The 25,806-nt window shown below is 44.9% G+C and overlaps 1 protein-coding gene across 6 annotated transcripts in view; it reads left to right on the top strand.

Moving 5' to 3' along the window:
* efr3bb (EFR3 homolog Bb (S. cerevisiae)) overlaps nucleotides 1-25,806 on the top strand; it is a 45,770-nt gene that overhangs the window by 10,772 nt on the left and 9,192 nt on the right. For 5 of the 6 annotated variants that reach the window (XM_053675567.1, XM_053675568.1, XM_053675565.1 and 2 more), the window contains 9 exons: nucleotides 14,175-14,254; nucleotides 14,873-15,000; nucleotides 15,082-15,232; nucleotides 16,389-16,510; nucleotides 17,738-17,887; nucleotides 20,481-20,615; nucleotides 20,834-20,912; nucleotides 21,801-21,936; nucleotides 25,046-25,204. In XM_053675567.1, the coding sequence (XP_053531542.1) occupies nucleotides 14,175-14,254; nucleotides 14,873-15,000; nucleotides 15,082-15,232; nucleotides 16,389-16,510; nucleotides 17,738-17,887; nucleotides 20,481-20,615; nucleotides 20,834-20,912; nucleotides 21,801-21,936; nucleotides 25,046-25,204 (1,140 nt within the window). Of the gene's footprint in view, nucleotides 1-4,449; nucleotides 4,716-14,174; nucleotides 14,255-14,872; nucleotides 15,001-15,081; nucleotides 15,233-16,388; nucleotides 16,511-17,737; nucleotides 17,888-20,480; nucleotides 20,616-20,833; nucleotides 20,913-21,800; nucleotides 21,937-25,045; nucleotides 25,205-25,806 lie in introns of those variants that run through there. The other variant, XM_053675569.1, reaches the window with a different exon arrangement.

Raw genomic sequence — 25,806 nt, 5'->3', positions numbered from 1 at the left:
GACGTGGGTCGGTATCGATTTCTCCGGGTTTCGGAGGTTTGACCGACTCAGCAGGCTCATCGTGCGAACTCACGACACGCCACGATTTGGAGCGCGGACGTGACGGTGATGACGCCGTGATGATTCATCGCCGGGTTACGCTTTCGTCGGCGCGCGAGGTTTCCGTAAAACCCTGAACGCGGCAGCGTGACGCCCTTAAGCGCCTTTCACTCAGCGCAGCATCACGATATGTACGTTATATACAAAAATTCTAATTATTTGAATAAAAATGTCATTAAAATTCGAATAAAAATAAAGCCCTCCATGTACAACGAATGTGTACACAGAAATACGATCATTTCGAATATTATTTACATAGCGTGAATAATATTTACATAATATTACGTCATTACTTAAGAATGCTGAATAAATTTGAATGTGATTTTATTCGAAATGTATTTATTATTATTATTATTATTATTATTATTATTATTATTATTATTTTCCTGCATCTTCTATCTAATTTAGTCTCGGCTAAATCTCTCACATCAAGTGCGTTTTTAAATCTTTTTTTTTTTTATTGTGGAAAACTACTGCAATTGCACGAAATAGTCTTTCACAGCGATGTCCGTTGGTAAACGAGACCTTTCAGCTGTGCTCGTGTTCGACAGACGCGTCGCGATGACGTGACGTGTCTCGGCCCAAATCTGCAGTCGTCTTGAAAAATTGACCAAGCCCCTGCGGGTGTTGCGGCGTCCCTTTGGATTCTGCGTTCATTTCCGCGATCGAGAAATCGCTAAACCCTGCAGGGACCGATAACGCACTCGGAGGAAAGCGCGGTCTGCCGTCTTCCTCGTACGTGAGCTCACGCACCCGAAGGATTGACCTATGATTGACAGGGGAGAGAGAGTAAGCCCCTCGTACCCGGAGAACGCGGCCAGTTTTGCTCATTGACGATCGTGGCGTTTTCGTGATTCGCCGATGACCCTCATGTCGGTCATTTATGACCTGGTATATTTCCATGTTGTGAAATATAAGGACGAACGACGTATAAGAAGTGTCTTTCACGCGTTATAACATATAAGCAGTTCATTTCCATCAGACATGTATTGCGGTCGTGCCGGACAGTGTCTTATAGGAAATATAGTGCGCTACATAATAATATGAACGTATAGTCATCAATATGATGTAGCTTTCTGTTTGTAAAGCATCAGGATGGAGGACTTTCTCGTCTTATTAAGCTCAAACAACGGGAGAAAACGGAGAGGCTGGCGAGAGAGCTACTGTTGATATCTGCTATAACGTGAGAGAGAACAGAACGCGGACGTTCCACAGTATTAAAGTGCACCTATCGTGCGTTTTCAGATACGACCTTTCGTGTAGCGTGTTGTATACGGAGCGGTCTGTGAACGTAAAAACATCTGCAAAGTTTCAAAAATCAAAGCGCACGCCAAACGGAGTTATCGACTCCCAAACGAAGGAATCGATTCTGAACCGCTGAAACGAGTCGTTAGTGATTCCAGACTTTACTTCCTGTTCTAACCTACGTAGGTTTGTAAGATAAAACCCCGCCTCTGGGCGCCATGGGCTGCTCGCGAACAACGCGTACTTTCACCCGCCTACGGTTGTTGCCGCCGTATCCGAAGCACGAGCTGTAAAGGCACAGCCCTCTTCTGGAAAGGGGGCGGAGAGCGGCGGCTCATTTGCGTTTAAAGTGACGCACACGAAAACCGCGTGTTTCTGCTTCCACTCAGAAAGGGGCATTTACAGCATGGTGTAATAAATAATCTGTGGGCTATTTTGAGCTGAAACACCTGAGACTTATCTTCCATATTGTAAAGAGGGGCATAATAGGTCCTCTTTAAGTGTAGCTATAAACGGATAAGAAGTGTGACGTGTTCTTTAATAAATAAATAAAAACCTACAAACTTGTTTAATGGAATTTCAGCCTCGTTATACGTAGCTTTTAAAAGGATAAAAAAAGTAGTGCTTTATTCCTTACTTTTCTTCTATAATAGGGGACGCAAACTTTTTTTTTTCCCCTTCAGGATAATTGTTATGTTTCTGGCGCTGTAATGAATAAGTGATGAAGAGTGTCTGTGTTTGGGAGTTGGTGGAGTCGCAGGATAAACCTGCAGATGTTCGGCTTCACTTTCATGTAAAAATAGCAGAAAGTGGGGCTCTGGATGTCTCTTACGTAACAGCGCTGAAGGGCACCATATAATCTCTCTCTCTCTCTCTCTCTCTCTCTCTCTCTCTCTCTCTCTCTCTCTCTCTCTCTCTCTCTCTCCATCCCCCTCTCTCTCTCTCTCTCTCTCTCTCTCTCTCTCTCTCTCTCTCCATCCCTCTCTCTCTCTCTCTCTCTCTCCTTCCCTCTCTCTCTCTCTCTCTCTCCTTCCCTCTCTCTCCTTCCCTCTCTCTCTCCTTCTCTCTCTCTCCTTCCCTCTCTCTCCTTCCCTCTCTCTCTCCTTCTCTCTCTCTCCTTCTCTCTCTCTCTCTCTCTCTCTCCTTCCCTCTCTCTCTCTCCTTCCCTCTCTCTCTCTCTCTCTCTCTCTCCTTCCCTCTCTCTCTCTCTCTCTCTCTCTCTCTCTCTCTCTCTCTCTCTCTCTCTCTCTCTCATATTCTGTCCCTCTTTCAATCCCCCTCTCTCCCCCTCTTCCTCTCTCACTCTTTCTCCCCCTCCCTCTTTTGATCCCTCTCTCTCTCTCACCCCCTCTCTCTCGATCCCTCTGTCTCCCCCTCTCCCTCTCTCTCTGTCTCTCATGCACTCTCTCCCTCTCTGTCTCTCATTCTCTCCCTCTTTCGATCCCCCTCTCTCTCAATCCCTCCCCCCCCTCTCTCTCATGCTTTCACTCTCACTCTCTCTCTCACTCTCCCTCTCTCACTCACTTTCGCCCCCCCCCCCCCCCCCCGTCCCTTTCTCGATCCCCCCCCTCTCTCTCCTGATGTGACCCAGTCACACTAATGCGTTCGGACTGCGGGTTTACGCGTAGCTGGGTTTGTTTACATTTTTAAAGGGAAAAGAAACGAAAGATTCAGAGGAGAAAAGCTCAGAGGAAATACTCTGCGTACAGAGCTTACCAGTGTGACTGAAACGTATTAACGTAGTGTTCATGCAGGACAGCAGGTGAGCGAGTGCGAGGTTATTTAGAAAAAAGAAAAAGAAAAAAACCCTCACACGCGCCGCTTGTTTTCTCACCGTAATCGAGCTCCAACACTCCATAATCACGCTTCTGTTTCAGACTCGGTCATTACCGGCTGTTACGGGAATTACTTACCCGGAGCTTTGAGCGTCTCGAAGACCTTGTTCATGCTGAAACACTCTGAAGATCAGCGTGAAAGAGTATCGCCGAGTTTCTAGAGCGGTGATCTGCCGGTTAAAGCGTTTCAGCGGATTTTCCTAACGAGAACGCCACCCCGAACCCCAACACTTCAAAGTGTTCCATTAAGCGGTCCCTCCAGGATCGGCAGAAACGAACGCAAACCCGAGCAAGAGTTTTTCAAAATGAACGCAGTTTTTGCGCGGATTCCGGCCGTGACCGTCGTCGCGGCGCGGATTCACCCGAAACCCTCTCCGCTTCACGCGCGTCGAACACGGGTTCAGCTAAAAGGTCTCGTTTGCCAGCAAACATCACCGTGCGAAACCATTTCATGCCAGTTCAAGTGGTTCTCCGCACAAAAACCGAGCTCTACGAAATCCTGTACGGACCGGATAACGGTGACGCGTTAAGAGCTTTTCGTCCGTCGGTCTCGAAAAGTGCCGTCGGCCATCTTCCTCATACACGAGCTCGCACACGCTCACGATCGGATAGAGTCGCCGTGATTGACAGGGGAGTGAGAGGATGCCCCTCCCACCTATTTCGCATTACAAAGTTTTTGTTCGTCTCGGACGATAAATAAATAAATAAATAAACCGAGTTGCAAGTAAAGTTAAAAGGTGAGCGGGGAGCTGGAGAGTAGTTAACAGGGTTAATAGTAGTGCGCTAGGGTTAGATTAGCGCCGCATGAGCTGAGCTAACGCTGAGCCGATTCCGGGTTAATTGCGCAGTCGTACCGAGAGAACTGCTGATCCGCGAGACTTTTTCCTCATGCAGAGGAACGAGGCAGTGAGTCAGGTTTGCTTCAGCAGCAGTTCACTTAATTAAATTGAACCCCCTTTTTCTGACGTAGCATTCCGTCCCTTCCTCACGTCCTCTCCTGCTTTCTCTCCCTCATCCGTTCATTTCCCCGAGTGCGTTCCTACCATCGCTCATCCGCTCTCTCTTTCTTGAGCGGAGGTGGAAGGTTCGCACGAACCCGAGAAAAGTACAAGCCGGGGTTCCTTTCAGACGTTCAGACGCAGTCGTGGAATAGCCGAGCCGTTTGTACGAAGAGGAAAGAGACGCGACGGCCGTGTGACGGAGAGGTTTTTATTAACACGACGTTCGTATCTGCTCAGGATTAGTGCCGTTCGTTGTCGCTTCTCTTAATCCGATCAAGAAGAGCGTCAGCTCCTCGGCTGGCCGCGCGTCTCCAAACCGCACGTGTCATTTGCGGACGGGTGTTCACGTATTTATTTATTTCTACATACGGTGCGTCTTGTGCTCGAAAGTTTGTGAACCTTTTTTTTTTTTTTAGAATTTTCCAAAAGCAGTCCACGCGAGGAAACCTCCCCCGAGCCGACGTGCGGGACCGATCAACGGTGACCCCCGGACGTTTACCCCACAAGGAGCTCACACCAGATACCGAAAGCAAAGGTTCACATACTTTTACCCACTCACAGATACGTAACATTGGATCATTTCCCTCAATAAATAAACGACGGCGTGTAATATTTCTGTCTCCTTTGTTAAACCGGGTTCTCTTTATCTACTTTTACAGCCTGTGTGTAAAAATCTGAAGATGTTTTCGATCACGTTCATGCAGAAATACAAAAGAAATTCGAAAGGGTTCACAAACTTCCAAGCACCACTGTATATCGAGGTATAACTCTGAAACATCGCATTCACCTCCGAACAAACCCCCCTGTTTCCATTACGCTTCATACGTCACCACCGAAAACATTATACATAACCCCTTTTCCTGATTTATTCATTTATTTATTTATTTATTTATTTATTTATTTATTTATTTTCAGTCCCTCCGGTCAAAATCCGCATAACATCTGGATGTAGAAGCCCGTCCTGACAATCCCTACATCTTAATTTACACCATCTTATGCAAGGGATAAAGCATTCAGAGGTGTTCGTAAAATACTCCTAAAAGAAGCACTGAACTGAATTTGAAAACTCTCACGGCGCTGACGCGATGCAGGCGATAAAAGCCGTCACAGTGATCGATTTTTATCGGCACGCGTCTGCATGGGGTTATTACTCGCACAGCTAAAAGCATAATCAGTGTTGTTCATCTTACTCACAGGTTTCTCGTTATCCTACAGGAAGTACAGGAATCCGTTCCTGCACCGTAAGCCGAAGGGAATCGTCTCCAAAGGTTTAGACGTGTCGCGATTCATCGTTCAGGATTCGTCACGAGGTGCAAAGCGCCGGCGCGTATGATTCTCAAGATTAGACTGGATCGCCTGATGTATCTGAACACGGTTCCGGGCCGAGACGCGATGTCATCACGACGCGCGTCGAGTCGAGGCCGTCTTCGATTCACGTGCGTCGAGCTAAAATGGAAAAATGTTCGTTTACCAACAGACGTCGCTGCGAAAGTACGGGACGGGGAAGTCGGGGAAAGGACGGCACTCGTGAACATCCTCGTGGATCACGACGAGCCGTTACGACTCGGCGAATGTCCGAGTGCGCTTGAAAGCGATGTCGTGACCGTCTTAGTCTCTTAATTGAACTGCTGTAGGTTCTGGGGGCGGAGCTTTGTGTTCATGGGCTGGAATTGATGGTGGGAGAGAACTAATCTTCTAACTCGTCTTTTAATACCAGCGTTGGACTTTTTATTAAAACCACTCGTCGTCGGGTTTGTCGCACTTGATCGTAAGTAGGTCACATGACCATAAAATGCATATAGGCTGTATATTGGAGTTTATTATTTATTCTCAGCTGAGAGTTGAAGCATGTCTCCATCATACCTGTGACTGACTCCTCTCAGTTTCAGTGGATCGGATCAGTATCGGGAGCGAGCGGGTCCTCAGAGCTTTTATATGATTATCGTTTCATAGAAAAAGGACGACTGTGATTCGTGTGGGTCTGAATGATCGTGTACGTTTTCGGGGAATCGACGTGTGAAGTCTGTAGCGTTTGTGTGCGCAGGAGACGGACCGAGTCTCGAGTAGAGCGCATGCGGTTTGTGACGTGTTTAAGCCGAGACGGATCCAGATCCAGATCCTTCACTATGCAAGCATGCAGAGGGTCCACTGTGTACGACGTGTATATGCTGTGAGGATCTCGGCGCTCTCCTGGCTTATGAGCTCTTGTACTTCTCTGACTTTATTTCTGTTTGTCTTTAATGTTGCTGCTGTTGATGGAATGAGTGGCTGATGATCATAGAGCTCTGTGTTCTGCGTGGTGCTACATGTGACAAGCATACAGCGTGTTCCAGTGTGTTTCACAACCCCATCCATCCACTCACTCATACATCCGTCCATCCATCCATCCACTCACTCATACATCCGTCCATCCATCCACCCACTCATCCATCCATCCACTCACTCATACATCCATCCATCCACTCACTCATCCATCCATCCATCCACCCACTCATCCATCCATCCACTCATTCATACATCCGTCCATCCATCCATCCACTCATTCATCCATCCATCCATCCATCCACCCACTCATCCATCCATCCATCCACTCATTCATACATCCGTCCATCCATCCACCCACTCATCCATCCATCCACTCACTCATACATCCATCCATCCACTCACTCATCCATCCATCCATCCACCCACTCATCCATCCATCCACTCATTCATACATCCGTCCATCCATCCATCCACTCATTCATACATCCGTCCATCCATCTATCCACTCATTCATACATCCGTCCATCCATCCACCCACTCATCCATCCATCCACTCACTCATACATCCGTCCATCCATCCATCCACCCACTCATCCATCCATCCATCCATCCATCCATCCACCAACTCATCCATCCATCCATCCATCCACTCACTCATACATCCGTCCATCCATCCATCCACTCATTCATACATCCGTCCATCCATCCACCAACTCATCCATCCATCCATCCACTCATTCATACATCCATCCATCCATCCATCCATCCACTCACTCATACATCCATCCATCCACTCACTCATACATCCATCCATCCACTCATTCATACATCCATCCATCCATCCATCCACTCACTCATCCATCCATCCACTCACTCATACATCCATCCATCCACTCACTCATACATCCATCCATCCATCCACTCACTCATCCGTCCATCCATCCATCCATCATAAATCCATCCACTCACTCATACATCCATCTATCCATCCATCCACTCACTCATACATCCATCCATCAATCCACTCACTCATCCATCCATCCATCATAAATCCATCCACTCACTCATCCATCTATCCATCCATCATAAATCCATCCACTCACTCATACATCCATCCATCAATCCACTCACTCATCCATCCATCCATCATAAATCCATCCACTCACTCATACATCCATCTATCCATCCATCCACTCACCCATCCATCCATCCATCTATCCATCCACTCACTCATATGTCCATCAATCAATCCATCCATCCATCCACTCACTCATCCATCCATCCATCCATCCACATACCCAGCCAGCTATCTACTCATTCACACATTTATCCATTAACTCAGTCACTCACTCACTTAAATGCATCCATCCTTTTACTCATACATAATAATACATGTTAGCATGTTAACCAAGTTCTGGGAAAGGATAAACTAGTGCTGGTCATTGATTGGTCAACGGCAGTCGTTACAAAAACGTCCTGATTTATGTCTCTGGCTGGATAATTATTTTTTTGAATCATAAAATTTAACATTTCTTACCTGAGATCCAGATAACATCCACTATCCACTATCACGTGGGGCTGAATCCCGAATATCCTCTCATTTACTGTGTATACTCACTACATAGGGTATAGAAGAATACGTAGTGCACTTTAATACCCAATGAAGCATTGTCTGACATTCAGGAACGGCAAAATTATGCCAAATGTACTGTATGTCTGCTGAAGTATGCAATCCATATTCTCGCGGTTATTGTTAAAGTATTGGCACCCTCATGGTCATTTGGGGTGCCGCAGGTGACCAGATGAAGGCATGAGCATTTTATCGTGAAATAAACTTTCAAAAATGTCACTTGTTATTGTTGTTATTATTAATAGATGTTCATATAACGAGTGCTGGGTTATTCGAGCTGTTACCGCAGGAACAACGCTAATTTTACCAGTCTGTAAAATCCCGTTTTCTCACTGCAGGTGGTTTGGTGTAGCATAACACCCACAGATACACAGCCATCCTGAATCTGTCCTCGTTACCAGCCAGATTGGAGATGAACTCACAGCACATACACGACTGTATTAGTCATAGGACACCTCTGTGCCCAGCAACTCTCTGCGCACACACACACACACACACACACACACACATATATATATATATATATATATATATATAATTTCTCACTATTCCACGCTCTGTCTCGCGGTCTCTCATCTCTCTCTCTCGGTGTGAATAGTAGAGCAACAGGAGGATAAAATTTATGGTAAAATTTGGTTTTGATTAAAAGCTACTAAAAGCTTCTTTCTTTTCTTTCTTTTTTTTTTTTTTTAAAACAGTTTAGCATGCACAAAGTAAAATGTATGAATACTGACTTTCATGTGTGCTGTACTGAATCCAGTGCGTTTCACAACCTAATAATCAGGTCATGCTGTAAAGAATCGCTGCTCGAGCAGTATTTATGTTTGACCTCTTTACTTTCTCAGCTATAAATGATGTAATGTCTGATCTGGGTGTGTTTTATGGTGCAGTTTTTCTCCTGTGTGTGAAAAGCATGCTTTTATCTCACCGCACTGCAAATGCAGTACTACATATAGTTAAACAAACGAACTCCTTTACGCAGTTCGGAACAGAAATCTGTTTCATCCATCCATCCATCCATCCACTCCCCCCATTCAAACATTTATCCATCCACTTACTCATCTATCTATTCATCCATCCATCCACTCACTCATATTTATCAATCCATCCACTCACTTATTCATCCATACACCCATGCACTCACTCACCCATCTATCCATCCATTGACTCATTCATCCATCCATGTAGTCACTCATATATTTATCCATCCACTCACTCATCCATTCATCCATCCACTCATGCGTCTATACATCCACTCACTCATTTATTGATCCATCTATCCATCCATCCATCCATCCGTGCACTCGCCTATATATTTATTCATCTCCTCACTCATCTTCCCATTCATTCATCCATCCACTCAGCCATCCACCTATCAATCCGTTCATCCATCCTTTCACTCATACATTTATCCATCCACTTGCTCATCCATCTACTCGCCCATCCATCCATCTATCCATCCATCTGTACACTCACTCACCCATCCATCCACCCATCAATTATGAGGAAAATACTACATGTATCTAATAAAATTAATTGATTTATGCAGTTCTGAACAGAAATGTGTTTCGTCCATCCATCCATCTCTCCATCCATCCATCCTTCCTTCTTTCTGCTCATCCACCCATCCATCAGTCAGTAAAGGCTTCATCCTGGGAGCACTGAGCACAATTTAGCGATGCGCCCTGGATGGTATGAACTGCGTTCACGTGTTAAAGTATAGCTGGCCTTGTTGAGATTTAACATTACAGTTGAAGCTGGCACAAGATGTGTTCGGAAAAGGGCGATTCATACATACACTTACAAAAGGTGACATCTGTACCGAGTTCTCAGAATACCGTCGTGACCAGATCTGAGAGTGCACTTGGTCCAGCTGGTTCCTCGTCACGATACACTCCCACTCGGGCCATTTTCGGGACTGGCTCTCACAGCTAGTTTAGAGTCTTGACAGTGGTACTTCAACTCCTGGGTCATTATCAGCCTGGAAAACCTCACACACACTGCTATAGACATCGTGTCCTCCGTCCAAAGAAGCCCTGTCTTCGAGCTATAACTAGGGCACTGATGGACATGACCTTCCACGCTGCATACTCTCGCTTCCAGAATCAGATTTCAGCATGTTTTCTTAACTATGGAAAACGATGTCTAGCTGCCTACATTTTTAATTACTGGTTGATTGTGTGTGCCGTTTGGGACGGTACACAAAGCTCTTTTTAAAAGAGGATTGAAAAGAGCCCGAAGATGAGCCAGTCCTGCTGCAAAGAGGCAAATGAACCACACTGTTTGTTTCCTGAACACAAAAAATCTCCATAATCTGTGAGTAAAGATTTCACTGATCCTCCAGCTGCTCTCCCGACGTCTTATCCTCTTTCTTTCTTCCTCCGGTTGAGAAGACGGTTAGCAAGTAACGCTAGATGAGGGTGGGGGTACGAACAGACCCCTAAAATACGACAAATACAATAATACTGGGCAGAGAGAAGCTGAGCGTAGAGAGAAGACTGCAAACCCCATCAGTGTTCTCTCTGTCTTACTAAATACTCTATATAAAATATATTATATAATATTTTTGTAACGAATTCCCTCTGAATGGAGCTGCGGTGGACATGTAGATGTTCCCAGGTCTGCTTAGAGCCAGTCTGAAGGGACAGACCTGACTCATTGTTGCTGACGAGAGTCGGCCAGTCGGCTGGAAATGATTTTTTCCCGCACATCAACAGGGATGTGAGAGATAGCGGAGATGACGACTAGCACATTTCACAACTTTGCTCAAGGTCGTATGTAGGTGGAGCACGGTTTGGTTTGCGTTGCCGCCATCTTTAACCTGTTCTATAAAGAGGGCTGTTTTAGAGAACCATCCATCCATCCATTCATTCATTCTCTCACTCATACATTTATCCATCCACTTTCCCATCCATCCAGTCATTCTCTCACTCATACATATATCCGTCCACTCATCCAATACCATGAAAAGGCTACATGCATCTAATCAAATTACTTGATTTATATGGTTCTGAACGGAAATCTTTTTCAACCATCCATCCACTCGCACGTCTATCCATTTATTCATCCACCCATCCATTCACCCATTCAAACATTTATCCACCCACCCAATAGGAGGAAATCTCTACATGTATCTAAACGAATGACTTGATTTATGCGGTTCTGAACAAAGATCTTTCATCCATCCATCCACTCACTCGTTTATCCATCCATCCATCCATCCATCCAACCATCCAATATGATAAAAATACTACATGTATCTAAACAAATGACTTGATTTATGCTGTTCTGAACAAAAATCTGTTTCCATCCATCCATCCATCCATCCATCTCTCCTTTATGGGAGTTTGTTGACATTAGGATAATGTAAACCTAGTGACAAACTGAGGCGTAGTACTTAGTCCAGTATTTCTAGTCACATGGAAAATGTACTGCATCTCTTTTCATGCAAAAACTGTACAAACAAACTATAAAGCAGTGATGCTCTGTAGAAATCGCCTTTAAATCGCATCATTGTTTTCCGAACTCCTGTAAAATTTCTCTTTATGAATCACATGACCTCTAGGAAAGCACGGTTGCTGTCTATCATGCGACAGTATAGCGGTCTGCTTGGCTGAAAAGAGTTGTAGCCGTGCTGATAAATCTGTGAAAGGCACAGATGTTTACGTTCTTAGCAAATCAAAAATGGTCGTCGTGTTTAGCTAAGTAAGTAAGTCATTTTACTTGTAATGCGCATAGCAAACGAGAAGAATTGACCAAAGTGCTGTGCAAAATGAAGAACACGATCCGGCCATAACAGTTAAACTTTCGAGTGGAGGACTGTTTCATAACCTCGGCTACTGTAAATACACGGTGTAAATACACCAAGGATCCGTACCTTACTAGTACTATTGGATTTGGATGGGCCAGAGAGGTTTTCATTTAATTAAATATATCTGTTAGCGATCCAGCTCACAACATCCCTAATGCAGGCTTTGAGACTCTGCCGTGAGAACAGATGATTGGTTTTTAAAAGGAGATCTGAGTGTCATCAGCATAACAGTAAAAGCGAGATGATGTTTCCCAATGGAAGCATGAACCATGAAGGGGGGAAAGCATGCTCTAATATAAATCCTTGAGGAACGCCACAGCCAGTGGCAGTAATAGATGAATAGGAGTTTTTGATGTTAACTGAGAATCTCCTGCGACTGTGGTAGGACCTGATGATGAGAAGATTGTGATCTGCGATGTCCGACACCTTTAACGAGCCGGATTCTGCTATGAAAGGCTTTAAAATCAGACCAGTTTCAAAAATCTCATTTATCTTCAAATATGAGTAAAGATCAGAGAGAAATGCATTTTTCAAGGTGTCTTTGGTATCGGAGAGAAATTACTAAGCGGCTTTAGATTAAAATGATGTTGCTGTTTTAAAGGAGGGGCAACACTACCGTATATTTAAAGCTGGCAGGAACAAAGAATATTGTTATTGAAACAAACGCAATGATATAAATGTGGACTTTTTCCCCCACTCAGGAGCCTAGGGAGATATAACAAACTGTTCTATTGAACTGGATATCCATCCATCTATAAACTCACTCATCCATCCGTCCACTCACTCACTCATCCATCCACTCACTCATCCATCCACTCACTCGCTCGCTCGCTCACTCACTCACTCACTCACTCACTCACTCACTCACTCACTCACTCACTCATCCATCCACCCACCCACTCACTCACTCACTCACTCACTCACTCACTCACTCACTCACTCACTCACTCACTCATCCATCCACCCACTCACTCACTCACTCACTCACTCATCCATCCACTCACTCACTCATCCATCCATCCACTCACTCACTCACTCACTCACTCACTCACTCATCCATCCACTCACTCACTCACTCACTCACTCACTCACTCACTCATCCATCCACTCACTCACTCACTCACTCACTCATCCATCCACCCACTCACTCACTCACTCACTCATCCATCCACTCACTCACTCATCCATCCATCCACTCACTCACTCACTCACTCACTCACTCACTCACTCACTCATCCATCCACTCACTCACTCACTCACTCACTCACTCACTCATCCATCCACTCACTCACTCATCCATCCATCCACTCATCCATCCATCCATCCATCCATCCATCCACTCACTCACTCACTCACTCACTCACTCATCCATCCACTCACTCACTCATCCATCCATCCATCCATCCATCCATCCATCCATCCACTCACTCACTCATCCATCCATCCATCCATCCACTCACTCACTCACTCATCCATCCATCCACTCACTCACTCACTCATCCATCCATCCACTCACTCACTCACTCACTCACTCACTCACTCACTCATCCATCTATCCACTCACTCTTCCATCCACTCACGCATCCATCCATCCATCCATCCACTCACTCACTCATCCATCCATCCATCCATCCACTCACTCACTCACTCATCCATCCATCCACTCACTCACTCACTCATCCATCCATCCACTCACTCACTCACTCACTCATCCATCCACTCACTCACTCACTCATCCATCCATCCACTCACTCACTCATCCATCCATGCATCCATCTATCCATCCACTCACTCGCCCATCCATCCATCTGTCCTTCCATTTACACTCATACATTTATTCATTCACTCACTCACTCATCCATCCATCCATCCTTCCATACTTCCATTCTTCCACTCATACATTTATCCTTCCACATGCCCATCCATCTACAACAATCCATCAATCCATGTTTGTGTTTTCCAGTTAGCCATACATCGACACCGTGTGAAGCTGCATTTCGACCGCACCGCTGGCCTTAGTGCTGGTGATTTAGTCATTTCAAGTGATTAATATTGATTGGAGTCCTCGGTGTTTAATGTCCCCTATATTGAGCCAATTCAAAACAAGGTGCTTCATTGAAGTGTTTCTCTTTAAATACTGCTCAAGGTCTTGTTGTGATGCGAACGCTTTATTTTAGTCTCTTGCGCACGAGAGACTTTTTCCCCTGGGGTTTGATGATCGCCTGATGTTTTTCCATTGTAATCTCTCTCTCTCTCTCTCTCTCTCTCTCTCTCTCTCTCTCTCTCAGGGGTGTGTGGTTGTTGCTGTGGGGCTTTCAGGCCCCGTTACAAGAGGCTTGTTGACAACATATTTCCTGAAGATCCCGAGGTGAGGGACGAGCCTGCTTCCTGTTCAACGCGTCATATCCATGGTTTTCCGATCCCTATTCTTAAGTTCACATCCTCTTAAAACGCCCTTTCCCTTTTATCATCATTACTTTCAGGGTCAGATATACCTCGGCAAGCTTTTAGGTTTTTACGTGTTACAGTATAACTGTTATAAAAACATTTTCAATAGATCGTTAGGGACCCGGTCTCCTTGTTCACTAGATAAATCACGGTCGGAAAGTTATACGTCTTTTTAAGGTTTAAAAATGACTTGGAAGAACACTATTTGAGACACTATGGAAGATTGGGGTGGGCTTGCATTTAACAAGCATTCAAATCTGCATCCCAAATTGTACGACGAGCACTCGAGACGATGCCTAAATAACACCTGATCTCCAAATTAGAAGTGTTAGAAGTCGGGGTCTTTGGCTGTACTACTTTCAGCTGCGATGATGTAGGACATGTCTGAGTATGATGTGTGCGATCAAAGTTCCTCACTAAATCAAACCCAGTCTCTCTGACCGAATTAGTGTGAATTAATATTCCAGGATTATCAGGGCGACGCCATCATTGTTACTCTGTGATTCATTAGCTCGAGTGTGTGTGTGTGTGTGTATAGGACGGATTGGTGAAGGCCAACATGGAGAAGCTGACGTTCTACGCTCTGTCTGCTCCAGAGAAGCTGGACCGAATAGGAGCCTACCTGTCTGAGAGACTGTGCCGCGACGTGGCCAGACACAGATACGGGTAGGGGAAACTTTTATTTATTTATTTTTGCTTCTTTTACCCTGAAACCGCCCGCTTATTTATCTTCTCTCTCGTCGTCAGTTACGTGTGTATTGCGATGGAGGCTCTGGATCAGCTGCTGATGGCGTGCCACTGTCAGAGCATTAACCTGTTCGTGGAGAGTTTCTTAAAGATGGTGCGCAAACTTCTGGAAGCCGACAAGCCCAACCTGCAGATACTGGGAACCAACTCGGTAAATAGTGTTTTACGCCGTAATAACGAGCGCTGGTTCCAAGATCAATGGCACCGTACACCCTAGAATGTCAGATATGAGCGCAGAGTCTCAACTAAGGGTGCGCTACGAAGTATTAAAGAAGCTTGCCATGAAGGGGGTCGAATATTTTTGAGACTGGAGAATTCATTATAAGTTAAGCATTTTCAGGTGAATTTGGGGAAACCACTTCGTCGCGTCGAACCGCTTCGATCTGAATGATATGGATATTTAATTATTTACTCATGCAACTATTTTGCCTGTAGGGTGCCAAAATTTTTTTACCACGTTAGTCCGGGTATAAAAAATACCGTTATTTCAGGATGACGGTAACAAATAAATAAACAAACCGATAAAGTGCTTCTTCGATTTCATCGAGAGTGTATATTGTTCGATTTTTACGTGATGCGTTTTCCTCATCCGCGATAAACCCGCCATTAACCCCGGACGTTAACGTATGTGTTCCCGCGCTAGTTTCGGGATCGATACTCGGGCCGCTACACGCCTCCGCCGTTAGCGAGGAACTCGATCAGCGGGAGATGTAATTAAAGAGAGCGTATGTTCGTTTTAATCCACGTGTTTATAGACTTAAACGAGTTAGGAGTCCGGCGCCTGTTCAGTCCAACAATCTGTCTGCGTTCTCAGACAGGAAATTAGACGGTAAGAGTCTTTTATTTACTTATTTATTCATTTATTTTTTATCACAACCCCCTCCGTTAAAACGTGTTCGTCTGTATTAGAGCTAAAATACAGACTGTATTCTTATCCTCACGCAGAAGGAGGTCAAATCTCACGGAATGTAACGGAAATAAACAAACAAACACCGTAGTTGTTTATCCAGTATTCCTCATGTCTCCTTCCCTTTTATTCATCTTTCCTTGGCTTATGAAGCCGGGAAATTATAAACCATTTCATTAGTGCCTTCAGGGGGGACTGATGGTGCTCCACCAGGTCTCATTTGAAAGATGTCAATTCATTAAATTTTAACCGCTGGAATTTTTGCATAACGAAGACACGCTGTGTGTTCACGGCGAGAAAGCGTCGCCTCTCTGCAAATGCCTCTGTTTTGTTTTGTTTTGTTTGCTTTTATTTGCTATTTGATTCTCCTTCTCACTTTTTTTCTCTCCACGTTCCTCAGTTTGTCAAGTTCGCCAACATCGAAGAGGACACGCCGTCGTACCATCGCAGTTATGATTTCTTCGTGTCACGCTTTAGTGAGATGTGCCACTCCAGCTTCGAGGATCCGGATATCCGCACCAGGTGAGAAAATACAGCGCTTTGGAAACATGCGGCGAAAGTGTTCTCTCGCGCACGAGGAATCTAAATAAACGAATCCGAAGATGAAATTCGGAAATCCTGGATCGGCGGAGAATTTAATGCGTTATGGATGATGTTGCGCCCCATCCCCCCCCCCCCCCCCCCCCCCCCCCCCCCCCCCCCAATGCCCATGATAATTAAAATGGCCTCCTAACATCCGTCATAGCGTTTCGTAGCGTCATGTGATTTGCCTGTTGTGGGCGACATATTTGGGATGCAAACATAACTCTAGGTGAACTGTGGCTAAAAATCCTCACCTCACCTTAGAAGAGAATAAACGGTAATCCGGCTAAGCTGACAATAACAACATCGTCGGGCGCGTCTCGATCTGCCCTCCAGGTGGTGAATCGGTATATAGCGTATACGAGTTGTGACGGTGGTAAGATCCCCGTCTCACTACACGTTAGGACACCGATGACTCGGTTTCCGGCGTCATGACGACGCACTCGCGTCGCTGGCGTTTATCAACACCACGCAGGACCGATATCTTTCTGATATCATACGTCGTATTAATTTGTCCGCGTCATCACACGCGTTTCCGTCACGGCTCTTCAAGCAGGATCGTACGCTCGCTAGAGGATTTTTAATATCGTTAAAACACTTAAACGTCGTTAGACTCAAACAAACCGTATACAGAACGCCGAATATAAGTAAAAAATCGCGAACGTACTGTAAATAGTCATGCGAGAGCTACAACGACGATAACAAGCTACTTGCGTTTCTAGATGAAGTTAGGTGAGAGTCCGTCCGCCGTTTTGTTTTGTTTCCGAGCCGAGAGGCTTCAGACAACGTGACGTCATTTCCAGTAAGGGGACATAGTGAGCGTCGACGCTTCCTGGTTTATGCGGTGCATTGTGGGATTTTTTTTTTTGTAGGGAGCGAAGGATTTTGCGAAGTTGAAATGGCCGACTCTCTGATCAGTGCCCTGACTACCGAACTGTGTACTTTCTCCGAACCGCTGAGTGCGGCAACGTGCGCTCGGGTTTTCTTGTTAGTAATACCTGCATATGATCAGATCTACGTGTTTACTGACCTCCCAAACTGATCCCTGAATATGTCCGATATGATTTTATCAGGATCGTGTCATACGACGAGTAACAATCTTCAGTTGTTGAGGATTGATGACTTTCGGATCATCTTGTGTTGTTTCTGAATGTCTCTGTGTCTCAGAATCCGCATGGCTGGTATCAAAGGGCTGCAGGGAGTGGTGAGGAAGACGGTCAACGATGAACTGCAGGCGAACATCTGGGATCCGCAGCACATGGACAAGATTGTGCCGTCTCTGCTGTTTAACCTGCAGTCTGGAGAAGGCACGGAGAGGTGAGGACGACTCGGTCGTGTCTTGTCGGTCTGTTTTCACTTTGATTAAAGGTTACCCACGATGCCGTTCTACCCGCCGATCGCTCTCTCTCTCTCTCTCGCTCGCTCTCATCTGCTCAAACTGTTCAGCATCCAAAGCTTCGGCGTTCACGCTAACATCTCGTCGATCTCGACTAGCCGAGCCAAGTTTCTGACGTAACTCGTAGTCGTATAGCCGCGTTGCATTCTGGGACATCGTATCCAGCGTTTCTCGCGATTTCTCGTTAATATGATGCCCTTGGAAAACGGTGAGTGAGAAAAGAAGTCCTCGTGCTCCCTTTTCGGCGCTAACGGAGAAACGTGTTGAAATTTTAAACGGCATCGTAGCCGCGCTAGAAACAACACTGGGTGCGTCTCGGTAAGCTCCCGAGTTCACCAGTCAGTGCGCCGATCAGAGAGGCGGCCATCTTAAGGGCTAATCTCGATCGTGAAATCCTTCCAGTGCGCTTTATCGTTCGCTCCCTAAAAAAAAAAAATCCCACAATGCACCGCATAAACCAGGAAGCGTCGACGCTCGCTATGTTCCCTTACTGGAAATGACGTCACGTTGTCTGAAGCCTCTCGGCTCGGAAACAAAACAAAATGGCGGACGAACTCTCCGCTAACTCCGACTACGAACATAAGTAGCTTGTTATCGTGGTTGTAGCTCTCGCATGATTACTTACAGTACGTTCGCGATTTTTAACTTTATTCGGCGTTCTGTATACGGTTTGTTTGAGTCTAACGACGTTTAAGTGTTTTTTAACGATATTAAAAATCCTCTAGCGAGCCTACGACCCTGCTTGAAGTGCCGTGACGGGAACCCGTGTGATGACGCGAACAAATTAATACGACGTATGATATCAGAAAGATATCGGTCCTGCGTGGTGTTGATAAACGCCAGCGGTGACGTTTTACAACGCGAGTGCGTCGTCATGACGCCGGAAACCGAGTCATCGGTGTCCTAACGTGTAGTGAGACAGGGATCTTACCACCGTCCCGACTCGTGTACACTATATACCGATTCACCACCTGGAGAGCTGATCGAGACGCGCCCGACGTCACCCTGTGACGACACGCGACCGCTGACCTCTCGCAGGGATAATGAAAATACAGCATCAACAAACACAAGCGCCAGAATCGCTGAAACGCTTCATAAATATTTCAGCAGAAACATTTTAAACGTGCGTCAGTGTGGAGATTTCTGGTAAGTAATTGTAATGAGAGAGGTCCCGTGAGAGTGGGGGTCAGTTTTATGGGCTCGTGCTGATGTACTGATGCACAGGGCTGATGGGGGTTTGGTTCTTTCCTCCCGTGCACGCTCGCTCTCCTGCTGCGTTACCCCGTCGATGTGACCGCTAACGGGCGTAATTACAGCACCGGAGGAGATGTTAATTACTCCTATTCTGCTGTTTGAAGTGCTAATTGGCTCTTACTGTAAATGGCAGCTTATTATTAACTCGCTCTCGACCGTCGTTATCAGGGGAAGAGAGGACCGAATGAGTGGCGACAGCTGCCAACAGTGGCAGCTTGGCAGTGCTGGTGCTTGCACCCCCCCCCGATCTTCTGATCAGTAACCCAGAGCCTTAACCACCAAGCCACCAATGCTTGATTTTCTGCATTGTGCTGCCACCACACGATTGGCTGATTTTAGATAACCGCATGAATGCACAGGTGTTCCTAATAAAGTGGAAAGTGAGCGTATTAACACGCACGTTTTAAATAAAAAAAATAATAATAATTTAAATAGTAGTAGATAATTCACTGGGACGTTATAGGAAACATTCACCGTTGATCTGGTGACGTTTTGTTGAAGTAAGGAAATGTTTATTTAGCGTTTATGGAAGGAGTCTCCAGTGTCGGCGTTACAGTTAAAGCTGCAAGGTTACTTTTTCCCACATCTTTTTTTATTTTTTTATGGTTTCTAAGTAACAGGATTTTTCGCTTCTTTTTTTGTCTTATTAACTTGAAGATAGATTTAAAAAGAAACAAAAGATTCACGGCATGTTTGATTCACTTCCCGCAGTCGAGTCGATTCCGAGTCGAGTCGATTCAGAGTCGAATCGCTTTCTCACTTGAAAGCGGACCGGGACCACCTCGTCTTACGCTGAAGCGGCAATGCCAGGATCCAAACTCTTCATCGTTGCATTGAACAAGACTTTTTTTACTTATTTTATATGTTTTAAATCAGTTATTTGTCTCAATTCTGTGCATCAGCCCCTTTATTAGGAGTCAGAAATTCTGTACCAGGTTCCCGCAGCTGTACCAGGTGGTGGAACTCAGGAAACGAGCAGGGACAAGAATAGGCTGCTGAATAAATGATGGAAAATTGGCGAGAGTAATGGGGAAAACACTGTGAGCTCACGCTGAGGAGCGCTGGAAGCCTTGAGCTCATCACGAGCTTTAATTAAGCTCCGAGCTTCTATCGTAGCGTCAGAGGAAGTCGTGGAGCTCAGCCTCATTCTCTCAGTGTACAGTAATACACGTTTTATTACTAACTCCCCTTCTTTAACTTGTATCTCTGTGTGTGTGTGTGTGTGTGTGTGTGTGTGTGTGTGTGTGTGTGTGTGTGTAGCCGTTCCCCGTCTCCGCTGCAGGCCACCGAGAAGGAGAAGGAAAGCCCAGCTGAGCTGACGGAGCGCTGTTTCCGGGAACTGCTGGGCCGCGCCGCCTACGGCAACATCAAGAACGCAGTCACTCCCGTCCTCATGTAAGAGACGCCCCCACCCCCCCACCGGTTTCTGTTTACTCTTCAGATGTTCGTATGTGTCCCACTAGTTTAGAATGTAAAGTGTCCTTGAGCTGTGGAAAAGTGCTGTATAATTAAAACCTATTATTATTTATCATCATCATGCTCAGGCTCTGCTTATTTCTCTCTCTCTCTCTCGCTCTCTCTCGCTCTCTCGTGTGCTCTGCTTTTCCTCCAAGGCATCTTGATAATCACTCTCTGTGGGAAGGAAAAACCTTCGCAGTGCGCTGCTTTAAGATCATCATGTACTCCATTCAGGTGAGGGGTTCTCCTATCAGGTGTGTGTGTGTGTGTGTGTGTGTGTGTGTAAGACTCGAGGTTGTGCTCATAAAAGCGCGCTCTCTCGTTTTCTTACCGTTTACCTCCTTAAAGATCCGAGCCGAGACTTTTCACGTTGAAGCTGCTTTTCATGCTTTGGCTTTTTTCCTCGAAGCTGTACACAATCCTTCAACGCGGTTGTTTATTTATTTACTATTATTTATTTATTTATTTATTTATTTATTTAAAGAAGCTCTGGTTTCAACGTTTTTGGGGTTTTCATGGTCGCAATGAAGAAGAAAAATTCTGAAAAGCACAGAGTGACGTCAAGCGGCTTTTTATTTGTTTGTTTGTTTGTTTGTTTTTTAGTTTCCTGACCAATCAGGCTTCAAGTTAGGAGTCAAGTAAGAACAACAAACATGTTGTTAGTGACGTGTTGGATTTCACTGCCAGTATTTCAAGGTTTTTTTTTTTGCTTGTTTTTTTTGTTTTTTTTGACACGATCTGCACCCAGAGCAACAGTGAAGACAAACGACGTCCTCATCACCAGTCTGTTCCATCTGCATCACTGATCATGATAATAATAACAACAACGACAATAAATCGGATCAGGAGAGAGAGTTAGGATAGTTATTTAGCTGATATTGTTGGATGTTTCATTTTGTCGTTTTTAGGCTCGTTAGCGATGTTCTAGATTACTCCTGAAGTGTTTTAGCGCCAAAATTCTCCGAAATCAGGAGTCCTGGATTCAGACCTAGCGTTCTTACGAGACGCTAGGAGCTGGAGTTCGTTTAAGAACGCAAAAAGACTCTGACGATTACACAGATTAACTGTATTCTCTCTCTCTCTCTCTCTCTCTCTCTCTCTCTCTGTGGTGTGTGTGTTCAGTCTCAGCACTCTCACCTGGTCATCCAGCAGCTCCTGGGTCACCTGGACGCTAACAGTAAGACCTCGGCTAAGGTTCGCGCTGGGATCGTGGAGGTTCTCCTGGAGGCAGCTGCTATAGCAGCCAGCGGGTCTGTAGGTGAGTTTTTTTCACTGCGAGTGCAGGATGATTTTTCACTACCAGCGTGCACATGGAGAGAACATTAATGTGTGTCTGAAAAGTCTAAATAATCTCGTCCCAGTAGCATGAAATAAATCTGAAAAGATGATCTCGGAGATATTAACTGCAGATTGTGATCATTTCTTTATTCCTCCTCCTTCTCCTCCTCCTTCTCCTCCTGCTCCTCTTCCTCCCCCTCCTCCTTCTTCTCCTCCTTCCCATCCTCCTCCTTTTCCTTCTCCTCCTTCCCATCCTCCTTCTTATCCTCCCCCTCCTCCTTCTCCTCCTTCTCCTCCTTCCCATCCTCCTCCTTCTCCTCCTCCTCCTTCTCCTCTTCCTCCCCCTCTTCCTTGTCCTCCTTCTTCTCCTCCTTCCCCTTCTCCTCCTTCCCATCCTCCTCCTTCCCATCCTCCTCCTTCTCCTTCTTCCCATCCTCCTCCTTCCCATCCTCCTCCTTCTCCTTCTTCCCATCCTCCTCCTTCCCATCCTCCTTCTTCTCCTTCTTCCCATCCTTTTCCTCCTTCTCCTCCTCCTCCTCCTCCTCCTTCTCCACCTACTCCCTCACGCAAGGAGTCGTGGGCAATATTAGCTGAAAAAGCGTGCACGGATCCACACTTTGAAAATCTACCAGAAATATAGGACCGCCTCAACCCGGAAAGTCGGGAAGGTCTCCTGAACCCGGCATCATGACGTTCAATATGCAACGTCATGTCGTTCACCATAAATAACATGCCCAAACCAGTCCTAGTCCTTGAGTTTGCTAATCTTGCTCATTTGATCATTTTCTTTGCTCTCACAGCTCTTTTTAATTGAATCACTTTATTCATTAGCTGAGGAATTGAACGATTGTGTGATCAATAAACACGGAACCCTTTAAACTCCTCGCTTATTATTCGGTTCTTCTTCATCAAACATGTTATTTAGTAACGCTTGACGATTACTGAGAGCGAGGAACGTTTAGCGAAGCCTCCGATATGAAACTGTCACAGATTAGCCACTAGAGGGAGGCATTTCCATAGCCTGTGAAGTACATACAGTACATTCTGCTGAAGTCTTACTTTATATATATATATATATATATATATATATATATATATATATATATATATATATATATATATATATATATATATATATAAATAAATCATATCTTCCACCCTGGAAGTTTTCTATATGATGCATCGTTTCGTTAACTGTCTGGAGCTGACGTCACACAATATCAGCAGGTAGAAACCAACGGAGAAAATCAGGCATGCAGTGGTGCTTTTTTAGAATTTTCTACATTTCTGCATAAATGTGACCTAAAACATCATTATATCGTTAGAAGTCCTAAAAGAAGATAAAGAGATCCCAATTAAACAAATGAGACAAAAATATTATACTTGTTCATTTATTTATTGAGGGAAATGATACAATATTACATATCTGTGAGGGGTAAAAGTAAATGAACCCTTGCTTTCAGTCTCTGGTGTGAGCTCCTTGTGCAGGAATAACTGCAGATAAACGTTTGGGGTAAGTGTCGATCGGTCCCGCACGTCGGCTCGGAGGAGTTTTATCCCGTTCCTCAGTACAGAACAGCTTCGGCTCTGGGATGTTGGTGGGTTTCCTCACATGAACTGCCTGCTTCAGGTTCTTCCACAACATCTCTATTGGATTGAGGTCAGGACTTTGACTCGGACGTTCCAGAACATTCACTTTATTCTTCTTTAAGCGTTCTTTAGTAGAACGACTCGTGTGATTAGAGTCGCTGTCTTGCTGCATGACTCACTTTCTCTATATCAGATATCCTGATATTTTCCTTTAGAGTTCTCTGGAATAATTCAGAATTCATTGTTCCGTCGATAATGGCGAGTCGTCCTGGTCCAGATGCAGCGAACCACGATCCTACCACCACCATGTTTCACAGATGGGATGAGGATCTTATGCTGGAATGCAGTGTTTTCCTTTCTCCAAACATAACGCTTCTCATTTAAACCCAAAAAAGTTCTATTTTACTCTCATCCATCCATCCATCCATCCATGAAACACTTTTCCGATAGACTTCTGGCTCGTCCACGTGATCTTTAACAAACTGCAGACGCGCAGCAGTGTTCTTTTTGGAGAGCAGTGTTTTTCTCCTTGCAGCCCTGCCATGCACACCATGGTTGTTCGGTGTTCTCCTGATGGTGCACTCATGAACATTAACGTCAGCCGACGTGAGAGAGGCCTTTAGTTGCTTAGAAGTTCCCCCGGGTTCCTCTGTGACCTCGTGGACTATTACACGTCTCGCTCTTGGAGCGATCTTCGTTGGTCTCCGCTCCTGGGGAGGGGAACCACGGTCTTAAATCCCCTCCAACAGAACGCTCACTCACTCACTCCTGATTATCGTCCCATTGATTGAAAACACCTGGCTCTAATTTCACCATCCAATCAAACTGCTAATCCTAGAGGTTCACATACTTTTACCCCTCACAGATATGTAACATTGGATCATTTTCCTCAAAAAATAGACGACCGAGTATAATATTTGTGTCTCATTTGTTTAATTGGCCTCTCTTTATCTACTTTTAGGACTTGTGTGAAAATCTGATGATGTTTTAGGTCATATTTACTTTCAAGCACCCCTCTATGTCAGTTGTTTTGAAAATGATACGAAATTGTTCGCCTGCCTGTTGTTATTTTAGGAAGTAACAATGGTTCTGTGCGTATTTTTGCCACATTTTGACCTAAAAACCATAAACTCACACGGACGGTTTGATTCCGCAGTCGTCGTGAAACAGAGAGATGAAAATCTGAGTTACTTTCTAAACAGGTAGATGGCAGGTGTTCTTGAATCATGAAGCCCAAGGATACACTGGTTTAGCAGAACAGGGCATCTGGGTGTGGAGGTTTTGGGGTATTTCTAATCTGGATTTCTTATTGAGGGTAAAACCGTCGGTGCTTCTGGTCTCTTGTTTTTTTTTTTTTTTTTCCTGTTGTGGAAATAAACATTGACGCAGGATGAGTTTTGCGTGACCTTGAAAAGGCGTACACGTGTAAAGATGGCCTTAAGATCAACAAGGAGTGATACAGTTGTATGAGTCTTATCTGAATCGCGTGTGTATTTCAGGTCCTACTGTTCTGGAGGTGTTTAACACTCTCCTCAGGCAACTGAAGCTCAGTGTGGACTACGAGCTCAGCGGATTTTACGATGCCACCACCACAGGGAACAAAACCGTCAACGAGCATGAAGAGAGGCAGCTCCAAGAAGCTGTCATAAAAACCATAGGTAGGGGTGTGTGTGTGTGTGTGTGTGTGTGTGTGGACTTTGTGTGTTCCTAGTCTGTTCAACCTATAGAGTTTACGTATAATGAGCTTGCGCTGGGCCTGATTAGTTCTGGATTACAACGACCAATATGAATTATACGTTATACGGCTACACAGCCATGTTATAACCTTTAAATTGGCTCTTTGCTTTTGTAGCTTTTAAACGACACTAGTCCTGCGCTGCTGTGATATGCGGTGCCCGAGAAGGAAGCGGCGGAAGCTGGGCATTTTAGCGACTTTGGTGCTCTATTTAAAATGTTTATTACTGTCTATTGTTGGGTTTTATGGGTTAAGTGTATTTTTTTTTTATTTTTTTTTTATGATATGGTGAACATAATACCTTTTTTTTTTTTTTTTTTTTACAAAATTAAATTCTGTTCATAGTAATTTTTGATTTATTTAGTTTTATACAGACAGCAATGCACATTGTTTTGTATTGTTTATTGTATTCTTTTCTTCATTAAATTTTTTTACTGAATGAAATTGAATCGTGAAAGCCAGTATCATGGATCGAATTGAATCGTGAAACCAGTGTCGTGAATCGAATCGTGAAACCTGTATTGT

The sequence above is a fragment of the Ictalurus punctatus genome, chromosome 25 (genome assembly GCF_001660625.3).
Source record: "Ictalurus punctatus breed USDA103 chromosome 25, Coco_2.0, whole genome shotgun sequence".
NCBI lineage: Eukaryota > Metazoa > Chordata > Actinopteri > Siluriformes > Ictaluridae > Ictalurus > Ictalurus punctatus.
The sequence above is the reverse complement of the archived record's forward strand: the minus strand, read 5'-3'. Positions and strand labels throughout refer to the sequence as shown.